General features: G+C 42.2%; 2 protein-coding genes across 4 annotated transcripts in view; both read right to left on the bottom strand.

The window, feature by feature from the left end:
• Window positions 1-1,407, bottom strand: part of lhfpl7 (LHFPL tetraspan subfamily member 7) — a 107,637-nt gene extending 106,230 nt beyond the window's left edge. Inside the window, exon 1 of the mRNA XM_076273819.1 lies at window positions 581-1,407. Within this exon, the coding sequence (XP_076129934.1) occupies window positions 581-895 (315 nt within the window). The 5' untranslated portion in view covers window positions 896-1,407. The remainder of the gene's footprint in view (window positions 1-580) is intronic.
• A 637-nt stretch (window positions 1,408-2,044) lies between these two features.
• akap10 (A kinase (PRKA) anchor protein 10) lies at window positions 2,045-19,786 on the bottom strand. 3 transcript variants are annotated; one of them, XM_076273724.1, is made up of 15 exons: window positions 19,595-19,786; window positions 17,412-17,459; window positions 16,607-16,792; window positions 14,061-14,642; window positions 12,949-13,047; window positions 12,530-12,614; window positions 12,306-12,429; window positions 11,491-11,627; window positions 11,124-11,268; window positions 10,694-10,864; window positions 10,127-10,233; window positions 7,077-7,159; window positions 6,788-6,840; window positions 6,451-6,546; window positions 2,045-3,438 (listed from the first exon to the last, which is right to left on the bottom strand). In XM_076273724.1, exons 1-15 carry the CDS (start codon window positions 19,614-19,616, stop codon window positions 3,433-3,435), a joined length of 1,944 nt encoding a protein of 647 aa, XP_076129839.1. In that variant the 5' UTR covers window positions 19,617-19,786; the 3' UTR covers window positions 2,045-3,432. The 3 variants fall into 3 exon arrangements, with proteins under 3 accessions (XP_076129839.1, XP_076129840.1, XP_076129838.1); XM_076273725.1 differs by having other exon boundaries at window positions 7,077-7,156; window positions 10,127-10,236; XM_076273723.1 differs by having other exon boundaries at window positions 10,127-10,236.
• Window positions 19,787-20,823: the final 1,037 nt, after the last annotated feature.

The raw sequence follows: 20,823 nt of genomic DNA on the forward strand, positions 1-20,823 counted from the left end.
GCTAGTCAAGACTCACAAAACACAATGACTTCCTCTCTAATGGGTTCTGGCAGATACATTCAAATCTGTCAGTCAGAACACTTGTAAATGTGGTTGTGAAAATTACTGGACTCTCGGCACAGGTGACAGGCATGGAATATTGGTCATCTTTCATAGCACACACAACACACAATAAATTTGAATAGGGAAGTTATATGATGTGCCATGACAAAAACAGACCTTGGGTTCTGAGATTTACTGCATCCCATCTGGAACTGTGGGAGATTAATCTTAAAAACTGATTTACATAAACACCTTCAGAGGCACCTGCCACATACTGATTTACATAAGTGCACTGGCCCCATCACGACACTGCATCCTCTTCCTAGTCTTTTAAATAATTCAGATGCATATTATGACCATAGGGACTAGTTTTGCACAGTATGATGCCATATTTAGGCTACAGTCATATCACAAGAACAGTGTCTCGAAAATAAGGTGTTTTCGTTGCAAGACTATGGAAAAGTGGAACTACCAGCTATCAAGAGGTAAAAGTGACAGTCCATTCCTAAATAACATCATATTTTTCACATCACTTTACCTGCCACGAACTGGACGGAATTTCATCAAATCTTCCGAGGCCGCCAAAAGTGTAACATCTGTACATATGGTCCATAGACTCGGAGCAATGCCAAAGTAACCCGAAGCTCACAGAATCCTTATTTTTCAGGTGATCCTTCACTATCCATGCAGGTGAGATAAAACTGAAACTACAGACAGCAACAAGGGCGGACGACAGGAGAACCCAAAAGCAACCAACACAGCTGAACATCCTCGCGGCTTGGGGAAACAGGCTCGGAGACAGATCAAACCCAACCCCGGCTTCTTTCTTCTTTCTATCCAGCAATGAATGCATTTGGAGTTCACTTGCCCAGGTAGACAAAAAGAAGCACTCCAGTAGTCTAAAATCAGATAACCATCACTCGTATTGTGAAAAATATTGCTCTATCGACAAATGCACCAAAAAGGTAAATGAACGCCCCGCGCATGTGTTCAATAAAACTACCGCCTCAGTTCACAAATTCAATTTCTAAAGAATGAGTAGTCCCATGTTGCCAGGGTTAGGATTCCTCTGTAAAACATTTTCCATTAGATATAATGTCTAAAATTGTATAGTCATTAACAGGTGCAGACGGAAACGTTTGTCACACCCTAAACATAAGCTAAACACCGTTCAGAGCACGCGCAACTGTCATCTTGTGGCTGTGTAGTCCCTAGCCTTTTGAGAATATTGGTCTCGAGCTCTTTGCTGGCATATAAAAGGTAAAATAGCGCTATTCCAATTCAGTTCTATTGCAACGGTCCACTTGTCCCGGCAGCTGACTTGTAGGTTCAGTTCAGTTGAGAGAGCTTGAGCGTAAGCGTGGTTTCCAGCAGGCTTGATCAAGTTTAGAATACATGGCCAGCGTCGCGCGGTGGAGTGGGCGTCTCCTCCTCAAGTGGGATGTTTTCGTGAGTATCCTCACAGGACCACGGAAACCTACCTGCGCTCATTGTTTTCATTTATCTTTTATCATCTTTTTTTACAATTCATGTGATTGTGACAAGTGTAGGGCTACCTAGAAATCTTTACCACAACGTGCATAGTCCATGCGTAATGACCATAGGCTATTACGCTGGTAAAAAAAAACAACCTAATTGAGGGGAAACAATATTTTCCTATTGCTTAACTGTCAGCTGTCTCTGCACCAGCCGTAAAGGTGTCTACCTTAGTTTACCTTCGCGGTATGATGATCCATATACAGCTTCACTTTCAACATGATTTGACTCATTTCACACGACGTGGACCAGAGCGCCATCATCTGGGTGCTTCATGTAACCTTTCTCTGAGAGGCACCTGCTTGACCTTTTGACTTTTTCAGGATGTAACTATTTATAGAATGTACAAAATGAATATGCTTATTTTAATGTACTTTGTTAAGTATTTTTTTTTACAGTTTTACAAATGGTCTGAGCTTTTTAGTTCTTTACAAATTCACACTCCAAATAATGACAAGATACAGCATTTCAATAATATATGTATTTAAATCAAACACAATTTAAATATATTATAGATTAGGTACACATATATATATATATATATGTCAAAACATATTACAGGTACATAGTACCAAAAGTCTTTTTCTGGTTCTTTTCCATATCTCAATGAGGTCCAACGTAATCTTAACATTATATTCACTGAGTACACTTTGTAAATGAACAGTCATCAATGAGACATGTTTTTAACATTGGTTTTCCATATCATACAAAAACAAAACAAAAAAGGACAACAACCACCATAAAATAACTAACATTAATACATGGGATAAACCAGAAATCTACATCTTTATAGAACACAGCCTGGAGTTTTACATTGCAACTAGCACTTCAGTCCACTGGAGTTGAACCTTTTTCATTACATAAAAAAAAAACAATGGCCTATATCAGTGGGAAGGTGACAGGAAGTTGCTACAAGTAGCAGGCAGAGCTTTTGCCAGACTTGAAGATCAGTGATGTCCATTCCAGTGTTATAGACTCTATAACACTCACCTGAACCTTACACAAGAGGAAATTACTTCACTTCTATGACCAGTACAACAAAGAAAGTTTTACTCCAGGAGAGCAAAGAATTACATTTGTAAATAATTCTGGACATGGAGCCTATCCACAAATAGTAATTCTTTCATTAAAAAAAAAATGCATCACAATTTCAAGGATTTCTTTTAAAAGGAATGAATGGTCGGGAGGAAGAGCAGAAGAGATGGCCTGGGGAGAGGAAAAAAATGGAAAGAAGGAGTAAGAGAGAGAGAGAGAGAGAGAGAGGGGGAGGGAGAGGAAAATATGGTGAATGATCTGGTCTACATCACTACGACTGGAAGTCTTCTTCACGTCCCTGCCTGTGCCCTTCCTTCCCGGTTGGCATAGTAACAGCAGAATATCAACACCGAGGCTTTTTGAAGTTCTGCAGCCTACAAATGTTCCTCCCAGCACGCTTCCCTCAGGCCTTTGTTCAGTAACGTCTGATGCTGTTGTGCAACGTCTTTGTTTTTTTCTCTCACTTGGCTGCGCACTGCTTTTGTCTTCACATCCTTAAAAAAAGTCTTCTTAGTGCTTGATATGGAGACGGTGGATAATTCTTTGTTTTCTTCTTCTTCTTCTTCTTCTTCTTTTGTTGTTGTACTGAGAAACATAGATAGAAACATGCTCCCTTCCATCCACACCACCTCCTTCCAATAGCGCGCAGCCAAATGCAGGAAGTCATGGAATGCCTTGATCACATCTTCATAAGGAAAGTTGTTCTAGCAGTTGTGTGGAGTGTGCAGGTCCATCACATGACACACGTCGCCGCTCAGCTCCAGGCTATAGCGAGGGGGAAGGGAAGGACAGCGACTTTGGTTCTTCATGATACAAAGGTCATAGCTGCACACAGAAGCAAACTGCCTGTTAGGATATGGAAGCATCATGCAAGCACACAACCAGGAAAATATGTTTCCTTCCCGATAAAATATTCTAAATATAGTCATGCAGTGCCATCCATGGACACAAGAGCTGCACTGGGTTGGAGGATGGTCACATATCCTTTAAACCATCTTGGTATTTGTTCTTGTATATCCTGGTCATTACCCTCAGCTAGTCCTTACACATTAAGTGAACTGAAAAAGGAAAAACTAAAAATAACTGCTGCTAGAATGACATGTAATGCTTACATCTATAAATGAAATTAGCGGATAATTGATTTCATAGCTAACAGCGTACTGTAATATGTGATGTAGCCATTTTGTTCATTTTTTTTAATTGAGGCAAACAAAACAAGGCAAACAAACACTGACAAAGGCTTAATTCACAATTTAAATTATTGCAATTACAATTATAGCCTATATATACCATAGGAGACTTAATAAAGTAAACTTGAACCATGAACATATAGGCTAATATATATACCCTGGAAGAATTTGTGAAATATTGACTAGTTTTTGGAAAATACGATTGATCATGCAACCTTTGAAACCTTTGTTTTATTTATGGATAGTGGACAGATGAATCCATTTATTATAACATAGCTCATTTGCATATTCTATGCATGTGTCATAAGAATATGCACGTCTGCGTACATTTAAACTATGATAAGCAAGTTTAAAATGGAGATTCTTCAGCTGTGGGATCAAAACGTAAGGTCATCAGGGAAATGTTAATGGAAACACTCTGGTAGAAAGGCAACAAGTGTGAACGCTAATAAACTGTTTCCATGAAGTTATGCCTTAGATAGATAGATAGATAGATACTTTATTGATCCCCAGGGGAAATTCAAGGAAATTAATGCAAATCGAGAGATAATCCTTTGAGCACAATTTAAGTGTTTCTAGTCAGGATTTCTTACTCGAATGATTAAAATGTGCATTAAAAAGTTGGATGGAAACCCAGATGGTCATCCAAATGGCCGTGATCAACAGTTTATATACCCTTGAATGTTTGGCCTGATAATAATCATACATTGATTCACCCAGGTTTAATTGGCTACTAGGTAAGTTTTGAAACTTGTGACAGGTTTGATTGTAATTACTGCCTGTGTATGAATAGTCAATGAGTTCTGTAAGCTCTTATGAGACCTCTTCACATCACACCCAAGGCTGCTGACTTTGTTTGCTATTGAGTCCTAAGGAAAGCAAAGGAGCTGTCAACAGTTTTGCAAGGAAAGTTGAACGAACGGCATGAAGTATATAAAGAGGTAGCCAAAGATTTGAAAATACCAGTCAGTAGTATTCAAAGTCTGATAAAGAAGCAGAGAATTAGTGGTTTGGTTAAAACTAAGGCACAGTCAGGGAGACCAACAAAGATTTCAGCCTCAACTGCCAGGAAAATTGGTCAGGATGCAAAGGAAAACCCTCAAGCTACTTCATCTGAAATACAGGCTTCAGACATTTGTACAGCAATGACATGTTAGTGCAGCAATAAGTACTTCTGGCATAGAATCAAGTGACAGTTTTAGGAGGATAGTCTAGTGATAAGTGCTAGATTAAGCATGTGCAGTTTTAGGAGGATAGTCTAGTGATAAGTGCTAGATTAAGCATGTGCAGTTTTAGGAGGATAGTCTAGTGATAAGTGCTAGATTAAGCATGTGCAGTTTTAGGAGGATAGTCTAGTGATAAGTGCTAGATTAAGCATGTGCAGTTTTAGGAGGATAGTCTAGTGATAAGTGCTAGATTAAGCATGTGCAGTTTTAGGAGGATAGTTTAGTGATAAGTGCTAGATTAAGCATGTGCAGTTTTAGGAGGATAGTCTAGTGATAAGTGCTAGATTAAGCATGTGCAGTTTTAGGAGGATAGTCTAGTGATAAGTGCTAGATTAAGCATGTGCAGTTGTTAGTAGTGCCAGGAGAGGAGGTACTCTCTGAAGAGCTGGGTCTGCAGGAGTGTTTGAAGGCAGAGAGGGACACCCCTGCACTGGCTTCACTGCAAGAGAGTAACGTGATAGTTTCAAGATCCACAATAAGGAGACACTTGAACAAAAGTGGGCTGCATGGTCGGGTTGCCAGAAAAAGTGAGTACTGCGCCAATGCCTCAAAACAGCACTCTTACAGTATTCCAAACAGCACTTAGACAAGCCTCAGAACTTCTGGAACAAAGTCATTTGGAGGGATGAGGCCAAAATTGAACTTAAATGGGTCACAGCTATAAAGGCTACATTTGGAGAGAACTCAACAAGGCCTATGACAGGAGGTGCACCATCCCTACTGTGAAGCATGGAGGTGAATCTCTGATGTTTGGGGGGTGTGAGCTTTCAAATTTACAGGACAGTGTCCAGGCTTTTTGTCAAGAACACTGGCCATCTTTACCATCTGAGAAAATAAAGACACTAATACACAACCATCACAAAAGACTGCAAGCCGTCATTCATGCTAAAGATTTCAGTACACAAAATTAAGAACTACTTTTGTCAACTTTAGAACAGGGATAACCTATCATATTCTTAATTGCTATGTGGTTGAATATTGATTTATTTGACTTGACTTGACTTGACGAAAGGTACACATTTTACAAGTTCTGCCAGGGTACGTAAATCTATGAGCACAACTGTATATGTAACTTAACTGTTTTCAGACTGCTCACTTTTCACTTCATCAACATCCCACCAGTACTTTAAAAAGTTTATTGGTATTCCTGCTTTTAACAAGGGTTAGTACATAGTACCGGTAATAGTATAAAATGTGCATCTCTCTTCCATATGCTATGCAGACCAAAGACTTCAAATAAAATGTTGGTATTGAAATATTGTAAGTGCTTGTTTACAAATCCAGTCAATTAATATCCAAAACACTGATACCACGGTCAGAACAGATTTCATTCCCTTTATGCACCAAAAGCAGGGCTTTGGCTTGCTGGAGTTGTGTGGCTTGTTATGTAAATGTGCAGTCAAATGACATCCCCGTTGTACCTTAGTGGATTTGACTCCAGGGCTGTCGTGCTGTGCCTGGTGCATGACATCGTTCACAATCATCTTCGCTATCTTCCAGGCCATCTCCTCTTGCGCCTACAATTGCCCACAATTACAACAGCACAATGAGGCCACATCACAACCCTCAGCTCCTCTGAGTTACCAGCAACACAGTGGTCAAAGAGATACATTTGTGGTTCATTCTGAATGACTACACTATTCTATTTTATAATCTATTTTATAATGGGCACTTCTGATAGCAGTAAATGAAAGAATTGAAAAGTATAAACTGTATTGTTCAGACAATATAATGAGCAACAATGACAAACCGACTCACCTCGTCTGAGTTTCCCTGCACCCATTTCTTCATTGCTTGAGAAAACATGGAACCTGTGAGAGAATAAGATACAGCCAAAGAGAAACACACAGAGAGAAAAGGAGAAAAGGAGTATTTTATTCCCCACTTTCAGAGTTAACAAGTCTTCATGTTCATTCAGAGGTAAGTAAACAATGGACTGGCTGGAAACAATAAATTCCTTTCCAAGTATGGCACACATTTTTTTTCTTCTAGTCTACTTGATGTCTCCCATTATGTGCCACTGTGTGTGTGTGTGTCTGTGTCTCACCTTTAGATTTCTTCACATCAGGTTCCGGTTCAGCCTCTCTAATGAATTGACCAAGCTCGTTCACCTTTCCAAACGTCATTCTTCTAAACAGAAGGGCAAGACGGCATCTCTTAATGAACAGTATATGGAACATCTCCCACTTACAGCGCCTGAGGCCACTCTCACACTCTCAGACATTCAGGGCTCTATCTTGCGTCCCAGCGCAATTGACTTTGTATACTCGCGCTTTTGTCTTTCCTATTTTGCAGTCAGCGCATATTGGAATTTTCCCTCCACAGGTACATGCCTGTAAATTAGGGAATTCGGTTGCGCCCACGGGGGCGGTTCAGCGAAAAGACGGGGCGTGTTCCGGCACAAACGTTCACTGTTGATATTTTGCAGTTTCAGAAAACAATTCCGCCACAGACCAGGAACTCCCTGGTCTAAAGTCTGTGGCGCAAATGCAGATGCTATTTTAAGGGCGCATGCATGACCACAGGCCTGCATGAATGAATGCGTTGCACACCAATCTACAGACACCCCCGTGCACAGACCGAAACATTTAAAGCCTTGATAATATTTGCCCATTTCCCGGTTTTGTTCGTGCATTGGTGACCTAAAAATCTACATGCAATATAGTACAACATCTACATGCAATATCTTTACAACAACAATGCCTAATTATGACCTATTAATTTGGACAACTTTATACAGCCCTATAAAGGCTAAAGTTACCTTTAGTTTTGTTCCAATTTACCGTTGTGTATGGCTTTAAACATCGCGTGCGCTTTAACATCAGCCTAAGCATTATTCCAGCTGCGCTAAGGTTTTAAGCACCATCATTTTGCCTACCTTGTTGTAGCCCATCTGAAATAACTCCAATCTTTGTTATGTTCCCTCCATCCTTTCGTTATTTAAAAAAAATGTTTTATATCCAAGATGGCCTTGAAGTCTTGAGTTAGTGAATTAGCTTAAATCAGCTTTTATGTGCTGTTAAACAGCAACCATAGATAGTACAAGAAAGCAGCAAATATGGCTACAATTTCTGTAGTTGCTGCATCCATTCATTGTTATTCTCTCTCTTGCTCAAACAAATGTTGTGCGTGCATTAAGTTGATGATAACGTAAAAACTCTACTTAACAGAAAATATTGTAAATAGCCTACTGTCATGCAGTTAATGGGATACTGTGCAGAGTTGAAAGTTAGGTCAACTTGGAAACTGTTTCTCGTTGTTGAGTTGCCTAGGGTAAGGAGCCCTTGCTTGGCCGCCTGTGCTGCGCAACGCACACTTCGCTCCTCTCATCTATACATCGTAGTTCCCATTTCTGTAAACCATACATAATTTCAAAGAAAAATATTACTACTCCAGGGAAATCAGTGTGGTGTCCATTAAGATGTGAAAAAATAGGCATAAATCTAGCGTACACATTTTCACGAATCACGGATGTGTTGATGACATAAATTAGGAAATATTAGAGGACTTAAGGTGACGTGATGTTGAATTGCATGCCGATGCCATTTAACCCAAATGCCCCAGCGGCAGCACGGGAGAGTATTTTAGATTACATTGTACATTGCAAAAATATCACCATGCATTCATAACCTTGTGATTCAGTGAGAGTGATCCCAAAACATCGGAAAGTATGTCTTTGTGACGATTCTGCATTACATTTTGTCAAGAGGAAAAATCAATAGCTAACTTTTCCCAACTGAACAGTGATTATAGCGCTGTGAACGCTCCTGGCTGCGCCTGGCAAATACGGCACCATAATAGCAATCAGTTATGGAACAAGCGTGCCTGTTGTTAATGGGAATGTGAGATGACGCTCTAATTGGTTTATTGCACTTTACGCCCAAACCACACCCATGATTAATGTAGCTACTTCAGACCACCCCATTTTAGATTTGCGTCGGGCGCAACAGTCAATTAACCTGACTCCGCCAGATGGATTAGCTCTGCATATCGATCCGGGAACTTTTCATTGAAGAACTTTTGGGAAGGGGCGGACATACTGGTTAGCTGATTGGATAAACCATCTGTCTATCACCACCTTTGTTGGTTATCGACGGGCCAAATCAACCAATTAGATGAACAAAGTATTCTTCTAATGCCATTTAACATACAATTAAGTTAGGTAACGTGACAAACGTTAAGATGTTTTAACTTACCATTTATGAACCTAATCAACGACAATTCCCATCAAGTTTTCACGGTAGGCCCTACACTTCTGAAGATAGTATATTCCTCCATTATGAACTGGAATCAGCCGTGGAGGATGTCTGTGTCGTTCATTCCTCCCAGCTGCATGGCTGAGACTCATAGCTTCACAGTTTACCCAGGAATACTTTCTAATTTGAATAAAACTTGCGCGATAGCTATGCTCATCTCTGTGGATGCCGTCATGTTGTTCGTTGAGTCACACCTCAACCCGCCTCAAAGCCAACGCTGATTGGACGTTCGTTTGGTGAACTGCTCCAAATTTTCTTTAACGGAAAGTATCCAGACTGATCTGCGAGTGAAACCCTGAAGCTCGCGAGATCAGGATGGTCTCACGAGGCTAACAGTCAATTATCCCACCGGTAAAATAGCATCAGCGCCCAAGATCCGCCCACAAAGTCACTTGCGTTTTGCTGTTTCAGACCATTAAAATAGAGCCCTCAGTCTTTTATTTGAATCTAGGACATATGTTCTTATGTAAGTATGTATGTACAATGTGTGTGTGTGTGTGTGTGTGTGTGTGTCATCATTTGTCATTTTAAACATTTCATGTGTTGTCTACGTCCTTTTTGCAGCTAAATATGGGTTTATGAGTTGTGTAGATTATCACATTCTATTTTTATTTGCATTTTATACAATGTCCCAACTTTGTCTGTGTTGGAGTTTTACTTGAGAAGCAGTAGTAATGGAAATAACGTTCTTCAATGAAACATTAATTGTTTCATAGATTGTGCATATATCATCTTGATGTACTGCTATTGAGGAGGGAAGTAAATAATTACACTATAATTATTACAATAAATAATTATAATAATTATACAGAGAATTAAATGTGAAAGAGTTAATACTGACCCAGCATAGGGTCTCTGGTACAATGACTCTGGATCCAGACTTGCGATGTCGACAGTAATTGCCTCATCAAAGTTCTTCAGAATCTTAATGGCTGCTCTTTTGGTACCCTGCTGTCAAGAGATGAGTCATATATTAGAGATAGACATAGCTACAGCACACTCAATCACTGTCAATACAAGAGCTATGTTAGGGAACAGCGATGGGGGACAAGGAGAATAGCTGCCTCAAAATAGGTGGGATGTACACACAACTACACAGCTGAAAAGTTATGGAGAAGACATGGTGTCCCCTTGTTACCTTGGCATAAGATATCCGTCCTAAAGCGATCTCTGTTTTCTTACAGTGTAAAACAAAAACAAAGGGCTGTCATTTGTTATTCAACACAGTGGACACTACGTGTGCCCTCTCTACCTCTGGTCCACTAACATTTACACAGGAGGATTTCCCCAGTGACCTGAACTAAAAGGTCACATGAGAGCAGGCCAATCAAATGTCACAGACTCAGAGGTCAGCGAATGGAGAGCAAGGGGCCATCACCGGGAAGCTGGGGTGGACTGGGGTGGTTACCTGGGCTTGTGACCCCTCAGAGGCATTTGTGCTTCGGTCATTGTCCGAGGGCACACTGTTTCCAGGGGCGCCGGCGTTCCCCCCGACAAACTCATCCGCCCGCACCGAATTGATAAGGTCACTCAAATACTTGTAGTAAAGGTTACTAGACAAGAAGCCAGGCAGGTAGACCTGCAGATAAGACAACAACAAACATTACATGATGATGAACTTGAAACAGGAACAGAACGCAAGATTGATCTATATAATGTCCTTCACTGCAAGAGAGAAAGATGTTTATTTTTCTTTTGCTTCATGCATGTTATTTTTTCATAAATGTATTAGTCCAGCTGTACCTTGTTTTCTAGCTCAAATAACAAACTAGGGGAATGCAAGTCTGACATGTAGAGGCCACAAACTGTCCTGGTGGGTTCTGAATCTGAATCGCTACCTTCTCCATGGTGGTCCAGGCCTGCCTCAGGGGAGTGGTGAAACAGTCAGGGAGAGGGCCGCCCTCCCGGCAGATGTTGGACTCGATCTCCATTCGTACCGAGTCGTCGAACCCCAGAGGGTTGGTGGCTTGGAGAGAAAAATACCTGCAAAAGACAGGGAGAGAGAGAGAAAGAGAGAGAGAGAGAGAGAGAGAGAGAGATCAGTGGGGGAAGTCAGATTGAACTCAGACCTGTTTTACAATTAGGCTGGGTGTCAAAATATTTGTACTGCTAACACATAACATAAGCTAAAAAGATTGCAGGGAATTACTCCATTACTCCCCCCTGGATGCAGTTATATGCAAACAGAGAAACAGAGAGCCTTACTTGTCATAGAGGATCATGGCATCGTTCTGGGCCTCTTGACCATCGTACTGGCCTTTCTTAGCAGCAAGCTGATCCTGGAAGTTGTCTGCAGCCAGCCAGAACTGCAACACGTTAACAGCTTCCTCCTTCTCCATGTACTGCAGAGGGGACAGAGGGGAAACCAGAGCGTTTGCTTTCCCTTTTGCATGGAGCCCACACCCTTCATTAGTCTCCATGAAATGAAGGAGAGAAGCCAACAGAGTATAGCTGGGCCATACAACTTCAAATCACATTATTATTTCAAACTTTTACCTTGATTACGACAATTGTGAAAGATTATTTATTTTACACGGCCCTTATAGTTATCTCACAAAATGATTGGCTTTCTTTTGTGGTATAAGCTGCTTGGCTCAAGGCTTGTTGGCTTGGTGTTTGCTCTCCAGTCATTCATGCCATCAACTTAGTTTTGAGTGTACTTGGACATGCGTTAGTTTGACAGGGCAGAGGCATGTGAGCACAACATAATATTTTTTTGCTAAGGAGACAATTCATGAATGCACACATTGGGGAAAATATGAACTAATTAATCAACATAAGTAAGATTAATTCAGTGATAGGTTGTAAATGTCAGTATCAACACATTTTCAGTTAACTACGTAGCTCTGCTACACGGCTGTCTTTCTTAAATGTGGGTGAAAACATAAAATCAAAGGTATTACTAAGAAATTCCTATTGAAAGTGCATACAAATTTTGGTCTGAATCGAGTCTCTGCAATATCAGCTGTTTTAGTAGCAGACCCCCCCCCCCTTTTGTCTGACAACATCTCTGCTCTCACCTCAGAGAAGTAGAAGAGGGCAGACTCGCTGAACAAGATGTCCGCCAGGAAGACGGATCCGCTCGTCAGCACCTCGATCTGATATTTACAGAAGTGGTGGCTGCGCATGAATTCACTTAAGTGCCTGTTATGGATTTTAAGAAGAGGCAATGTTACGCGCATAAAAATATACGGGTAAAAAATGAGAAGTAATTCAAAGGATTAAGACGCAGACAGACACTCACTGTTGTTCCATGATGGTGATGACTACAGACTGTGCAATAACAAAGCAGTTAGGGTCCACCTGACCGTCTTCCCCACAGATTTTAGCTACAGGAGATAAAAGAGGGAAACGCAAGGAAAAGAACAAAGCCATTGTGTGTGTGTGTGTGTGTGTGTGTGTGTGTGTGAGAGTGAGTGAGAGAAAGAAAGAGAAAGAGAGAGAGAGAGAAAGTCATATACACAGAGTCATATATACACACAACATTGCTTTGTAGTATCAATAAAAACATTCTGAACACTAAGTCAGTATCAAAAGGGCTGTTAGCCTGGAGCATATGCACACCAGTCTAAATAATGTATAAGCATTCAAACATGATCAAAACCCTTCAGCTCACCACGCACTGATGAGAAGCGAGAGCTGCAAATAAACAGGAGGCCTTACCCACTATGTCATTTCTGATCTGCTCTGTGATGGGAATAGGCCTAGCAGCATCTGGAGAGATATACTTGGTGAAAATGTTCACGGCATCCCTCTCTATACCTGGAGAGGAGAGGGAATATCACGTTAAAAATGACAAAGACCTTAAAGATTGAGATCACTGGGTCACACCATTTTGATCAAGATTGTTTGGCATACCAGACCCAGCATTTACTACTATTCTCTTTTCATAAAGACAAAACGTTTTCAAACTCTAAAATATTCTTATATACTAGATTTACATACTGTACATTCTGGGAAAGACGCATCACAAACTTTGAACATTGTGAGCCTTCAAGTGTCATTATGGGTTTTTTCTTTCTCTTTCAGTTAATGGTACACTTTCTGTGACCTAAAAAGATCTAACCATTGGTGTTAGTACTGCTGAGTGTGATTAAGGTTACTGAGGAAATGTCTCCGACAGCCTAGTAAAACACACACACACACACACACACACACACACACACGCACGCACGCACGCACGCACGGACGCACGCACGCACGGACGCACGCACGCACGGACGCACGCACGCACGCACACTACACACACGCACAGCTAGCTGTTTTTTTACAGCAGGGCTGAACAGCCTTGACCAGCCCTGCTGAACTGACGTGATGTCATTAAGCTCCAGTGAGTTCTCAAAGGCCTCAGAAGCCCCAGGCTTTATCACTTCCCTCCACAATGAAGGCAACAAACAGGACTACATAGACAGGCTGTTAAGCTGTTCGGGCTTATCAGTTGTAGTAGCCACATATTTCATCTACGATTTAGCACTTATCAGCACTGTTCCAACAACTCACTTAAAGTAACCACGATAAGGACATGTCAAAACAAACCCCACATCACTCTCTCTCTCTCTCTCTCTCTCATGATGCGGAACATTAGATTCTTCCCTTCTCTCCACTGCCACCATAGCTATGATAATCTGCAAAAGGCGTAATGGTACCAACCAGTTCCGCACACTAATAAAACCTGATTATACAACTCCTTTGTGTTCATGACTCTTTTATGATACCCCTCAGCAGTCTGGAGGCCTAGAGGCTATTCATGCTCCCAGCCCAGGACTCTGACTTACTCTTCATGAGCTTGTCAGACAGGTCTCTCAGTGCACTGGTGGAGGGGACCTTGAGTGGGGTGCCTGTGCGGGAGGAGGGCTGTCGGGTCGGGGTGTCGGCCCTGGAGTACTGCAGCTGCTGGGGCGTGCCGGGCCGCTGGCCCACGTCCAAGCTGAAGGAGTTCCGATGGACGAGGACAGTGGCGGCACCGCCGCCGTGGGAGTTAGCGTCCTGCGGGCTGGGCGTCAGGGGGCGCGATGGGGGCTGTGAGGAGAAGGGGTCGGGGACGTCGACCTCCGCATCGCCGAGGGTCCGCCGGACGTCAGATGGGGAGTCGGGCGAGCCCGGGGAGCACAGGCCGGACGCGGGCTCGGCCAGGGAACTGTGCTTGACGGAGTTCAGGCTGTGCGCTCGTACCCGGGACCAGCTGGTGGCGCGGAAGCTCTCGGCCTCGAGCCAGAAACGCACCAGGTGGTCGGCCGAGCGCGTCTCCATGAACTGGATGTAGTAGGGCATCGCCACATTGTCCCGGAGCACCTGGTCCACCGTTTTGGACAGTCGTGAGCGAGTGTCCTGGGTCTGGTAGTTCACGCTGGAGCGGCCTGCATGAAACAAGTCATTAAACTTTATTACAAGCCAGCTTTGCATACCACAACCTGCTGCTCTATACATGCTGCAGTGTTTCCCACAGAACTGAATTCTAGGGGTAGGTTTGCAGAATTAAGTTGAATTCAACAGTTTTAACAAATTAGCGTAGCGTGGTTATGATGAACCAGATTTAAGCACAATTTAGTGGACCTGGAAAATCTTTGTGTGGTGGTCAATGTTGATATTGTGCTGGGCCGCCACAAATAAGTCAATGGATGGGAAACACTGATGCTGCATGAGCCGAAGTGCAAAGAAAATCCGTTTAACAGGAGTAATATGAACACCACATTCAAAGATTTCAAAACCTTATTAAAATGTAAGCAGTTAACAACCTCTGTTTTGACCTCTTTTGAACTCCAGCATATTCTATGTAAATTCAATGGCAGGCCTCTTCGGAGGTTCCACTTTCATTACTTAATAAGCAGTCAAATGTCAACCGTGGCCTCACATTCAAGCAGTTTTGCCATTGCCCCTGCAGACCTTCAACACACCCAAACACAGAAACAACAATAAACCCAACCTAAGGAGGTCACAAAGTCCAGCTTGCCGCGAAGCCCTTCGCCTGAGACCCAGCATCACATTACAGCATCAAACCACAGACAGAGGTCAGTCACTGTCTACAAAGGGGCGATGGCAGCCGCCAGAGACACAGGGTCCAACACAATGTCTGTATTATTTGGCCCAGTGTCCCAGGCAGGGTGTGCACGCCGCACACTGTGGACACTAGGATTAGTAATCCAACAAGAGCAGCGTGCCCGACTGCCTGGCGAGCCCCTTAGCTCATAGTGGCCCCGCGGCATTCCCACACCCCCGCACTGCACCACTGGTTCTTCCACAGTAACAGACACCTATTGTTAACTGGCCTCTGGTTCAGGTAAGAACAGCAACTGTAGCGTTAACAAACAGAAATGGCACTGCAGTTAAAACACCTGGAGGAGAAGTCAAGTCAAGTCATGCGCAGCCTCAGAACTTTTTGAGGATAGGAGGATCGTCTGTTGAGGTATTCAACGCCACCTCCCAGTTCACAACACAAGAAATGTGCAGCTCAGGTATCCTGCCTCGCCCCTCATCAATGAGACGGCTACAGTACCAACTAGTGGCCTATAACTACAGTAATTACAGCAGGAACCACACACACACCTGTTACAGTGCTAACTGCCACATTTTGCTAACAAGTATGCTAGGAAAGTATAAGTATTATAAACCACGCTGATGCAAAGGTCAACCTTTTTTTTTATTTAGGTAGAACTTATATTTTTACCAAGATGAAATTCATCTATATCCAGAGGTTTACAATGCAAACATTATCCTGTGGTACAACAGAGATCTATTAAATCATCTCCCCTCAGCTAACTCAGCGCGCTCAGTTAATCAAAGTGTTTAGGCTATGGTAAGCATGGAAATCATAAGCCAAGGGCATCTAGTAAAAATAAGGGAGGCGTGTTTGTAGAGGGCCACTGATGCTATCGTTAAGTTAAATCTGAACAAAAAATTATCACACTTTACAGAAACTTCCAGTACGCTCTTTGAGGGCAGGACAATTGTCAAACTGTCAGATCAGAACACCAATAAACAGGAATCACTAATCTCATGATTAAACTGGAGTACTCTGCTTTCCTTGAATAGTGTTGACATTGAATCCATCAATTAAGAAGCAATCTACATAATCACCAACTTTGTTACATATTCTCCATAGATGACTGAACAGTTTCCATTTCAGAAAAAGGATTACCTATTAAACAGCACACAATAACCATAAAGAAGGGACAACATGTATTCAATTCAAAATAGAGATAGACCAAAGAAAATTCATTGTCTGTTTCAGTAAAGTCTTTTTATCTTTAGTGGCGGTAGCCGTTCTAAGCAGTTCTCGGCAGTGCTAAGAGATAAACATTGATAGGGTAAAATGGAAACGCACCAAGGTCCCCAAAGTGCACAGCCTCCATGTGACTGGGCTGCTTCTTGAGGATGGCGGTGCGACCCCGTGCGAAGGAGTCCATGTTGGCGGAGATGGCGTTGATGGCCACATGACTGGGGCCGGCTGCCTCCAGAATAGCATGCTGATTACGAGGGCTGACGGACGGGGAGTGTGGGGACACTGGACCTGAGGAAGGGGAGAGAAACAGATAGACAGAGGACACAGAGAGAGAGAGAGAGAGAGAGAGAGAGACAGAGAGAGAGAGAGAGAGAGAGAGAGACAGACACAGAGAGAGAGAGACAGACACAGAGAGAGAGAGAGAGAGAGAGAGAGAGATAATGAATAATAGAGAACAATTGGTTAGAAGGAGCATAAATGTTTTGTAAAGGATTTTCTTGTGTATGTGATCCTGGCTTTAACGCCTATAGAAGACACCGTCTGTTTATTACATTTCATTACAAACAGTTTCATATAAAGGGGACATATTAACCACACTAAGTGCTTCTATAATAACATTTACATCCAAGTCAAATCCAATAAATTCAATTCGTCACAACTTTGTCTAAAAATAGCCCTGATGTCATCTCACTCCCCTTTCAGTAACAGAGATGAGCACCCACTCATACAGTATATCCCTGTAGAGCTGAGGTGGCAGGGTTTGCCTCGACTCTGTAATCCATGCTAAAATGTCAAATTAACTTGCATGCTGCCCTCAGTCCAAGGCAAGAGGGCTGTGAACATACTATGCAGCAAATAATGACCATTTATGAGCAGAAATATCTCTCCACATCAGCTGAACAGTTACCTCGACTGGCTTTAACTTCGGCAGGCCTCTCAAGATCCTTTCCTTTTGCTGCACAGAAACAAATAGGATATTAACTGAACATGTATATTAATAGCCTATACAGTATGCTATATAGCATGAGTATATGCATGCATATGCATGTAGTAACCATACTAAAGACCTGAAGAGTTTAAAAACAAGTTATTTCACAAGACACAATGCAACTAATAGAAAACATATGTGGGCAAAAGAACATGCACATACAAAATATGTAACTACATAACACTTCAGAGGCAAATATGCACTCTTGTATCTGTGTGAAGCAAATATGATGCAATAAACCGTTTCTGCTTTACCAGAAAGCATGAGTTAAAGTGGAAGCTATCTGTGAATGTGCTCCCTTACTGGGCAGGCAGGCCTCCCTCACATGATACAGGCATTTGTAGGCCCCCCCACACTTAACCTCACTCGCGGAGGATATGAATAAGTAGAGACAAAAATCAAAATGGGGAAAATCTCCAGGAATACAAAGAATATCCGGAAATACACATTAAGATGCCAATACAATACCGAACTGTAAAGGATGGGCAAAATAGATACTCATTTCATAGTAGTTGTGAAAGAAGGATAGGATTTCTCAACATTTTGCACCATATGTTCATTCTGTTCAACTGTTTACTTATAAAAAAATCTTACACTACATAGAGCTATACAGTTAAAAAAGGCTGCAAGGTCACAGCATCATCAAGCCTGCATCTACCTTAAACTGTTACATTACACAGGTGAACTTGAACACAAGAACACACTTGGGCAGCCGTGGCCTACTGGTTAGCGCTTCGGACTTGTAACCAGAGGGTTGCCGGTTCGAACCCCGACCAGTAGGCATGGCTGAAGTGCCTGAAGTGGCTGCAAGTGGCTGCAAGGCACCTAACCCCTCACTGCTCCCCGAGCGCCGCTGTTGTTGCAGGCAGCTCACTGCGCCGGGATTAGTGTGTGCTTCACCTCACTGTGTGTGTTCACTGTGTGCTGAGTGTGTTTCACTCTCAAAAGAGTATATATACTTATACAAAGGTGCTGAGGATTTCTGATGAATTTTGTGACAATGACGATGAGTATTGTAAAGTCTCTCATATTGTTCAGTCAGACAATCGGTGATAGATAGCAAATTAATCATATTTAGAAAAGACATGTTTGTCATTACAGAGCAGTAGGCCTACATTCTTATTTGAGTGTGCTGTTTGTAGTTTTTGATGTCAAAAAATGTGTTGGTTTCACATCTAGAACAGCACTGCATGCTTTGTCCTTGCCTGTTTTAGGATAGCATATTCAAGTCAGAACAAGCATATAGCATACAATATATGGTTGAAACGCGTCAACAAAGTACAGTGGTCAGAGTAGAGTTAATAGAAAATCATATTGCACTTTCCGTTTAGCCAGGAAAACACATTGCATCTTTAAGCCTTACAACAAACCTGTTCGCTCTACAAAAAAGGACACTATTTCACTGTACGTGACGAGAAGTTCACTGAAAGATCATCTATAAAGCAGGCCTTTCTGATAGCTTTAAGAACTTTGAATACTTTATTTTTGGTTTCTGTGTCAATCTTATGATATTATCCTATGTATTAGCAGCTAACAGCTATGTCCCAACGATTCAACAGGATTCAGATACACCTCTGTGGATCTCAGTGTAAGATCAGTCAGGCGTAAAACCAGTCCATCTGTTCAATTTCTGCCCAGACTGTAAAACGACTTGATTTTCGGTCGGCATCACACATCTTATGTACCCTAGACTTTCCGTTGTTGAGCAGTCTCGGAAAAGGCGACACACCGTAAAACAGGATGCCTTAGATATGTTGATGTAGCATGGAAACATGAAATTAAATTACTTTGAGGGGTGAGGGGAGTTCTCGTACATATAAGCTTCGATGACTTTTCATTTGAGATAACCTAAACTGACACCGCAACGTTAACCCTGATTAGCCTCCACATTGTTCGTTAAATGGTGCTTAAACACGGGACGAAACTGAACGATTGTCATGCAACACAAGCATCTACCAACCGGGCAGGACCCAGATTCGGTATTCACTGTCGGGTACTGCTGGACTTGGGTCAGGTTGCATATCTTTACGCCTAGATTCTAGCTGCTACTAAAGAGATAACGTTAGCCTGAAAGGGAATATAGCCAATGGCTACTTCCTTACCTTTCCGTTTAAAAAACGACATCGTTGAAAAAACGCTGTGAATATGTTCTCAGCTCAGTGTCAGCATCCCGGGAAATCCTGTGTCCCCTCATTCATAACAATCGTGTAAAACTGCGTGCAGTAGCAGTCAAATCCTAATTTTCCTCCCTCTTTTCTCAGTTGGCCCGGTCGCCATGTTGTCAATAAACGTCTCACTTCCGGAATGCTGCGGCAGCATTGTGGGAAACGTCAATAACTCGATCAAAACAGACGAGGGCAGTAGAAACCGCCTATCTAAAAATCTAAAATAAATTCCTTGGTAGACACAAGAGACGTCTGAATTTCTGAACCAAATCAACTATTCTGTAAATGGACTATCCGAGAACTTATCTCTAAAACCACTGCAACTCACCGACTATGAAGGTACTACAACGCACCGATATCTTGTCAAATCCTACAGAAAAAAGCTACACTAGACTAGGCTACTTAGTCGAGTCCCAAAATAGATAAATAGCCTGGATAAGATCCAGTTGGCATTATTGAGGAAAAGTAGCTACCATAAAACTTCAAATAATCGCCGAGTCCCTAAGAGACGCCTGTCTCTTTTAAACGCCTGGCGTGGCTACAGGTTTAAAGGCCGGTCTCCAGTAGAGGCCTGGTCTGTTTTTTAGTTTCGGGTTGTATTTAATCTTCTAAATATTCTTCCCGTCAGATCGTCTGTTTAAAGATTCGCAATGACACGAAACTGTTACAGAAAGGAGGTTACATCAGTGTGAATTAGATGTTGCACGTCGTTACAAGCCATCTCAAAGCATTCACATGTCTGGTCACAGTTGCAAGGTTTTAGAATGTTGCATGAAGTTGCTGCTCATCTCGTTGCGAATCCTGGGTGTGATTTGGGGTAGCCTATGGCGCAGACTGCGCACGTTATGATTACATGACATTAAAAGACTGCGGTGGGGAAAAGCTAGAGTTCCAAATTGTATAACTTTTTTCCCCAATATGAACTATGCATATATGTCCGACTTCGTCATCGTTCAATTCATCCCTTGTGTTTAAAATTTGCGGATAGGCCGATGGTAAGCTTGCTTTTATGCTGGCAACAAAACCAGAACGGTTCGCGAACGTTATTCTTTATTCTAAATGCTATGGCGATAAAGAGAAAGAAGTCAGAAAAGGAATTTACCTTAGACTAGGCTATAACACACACAAGCCCACCGATACCAAACCCCCCCCCCCCTGATTCCCCC

This window comes from Alosa pseudoharengus, unplaced genomic scaffold (assembly GCF_046254945.1).
Source record: "Alosa pseudoharengus isolate Yale_2024_CS ecotype anadromous, Long Island Sound unplaced genomic scaffold, YU_APseudo_1.1 YU_APseudo_1.1_scf_8, whole genome shotgun sequence".
Lineage (NCBI taxonomy): Eukaryota > Metazoa > Chordata > Actinopteri > Clupeiformes > Clupeidae > Alosa > Alosa pseudoharengus.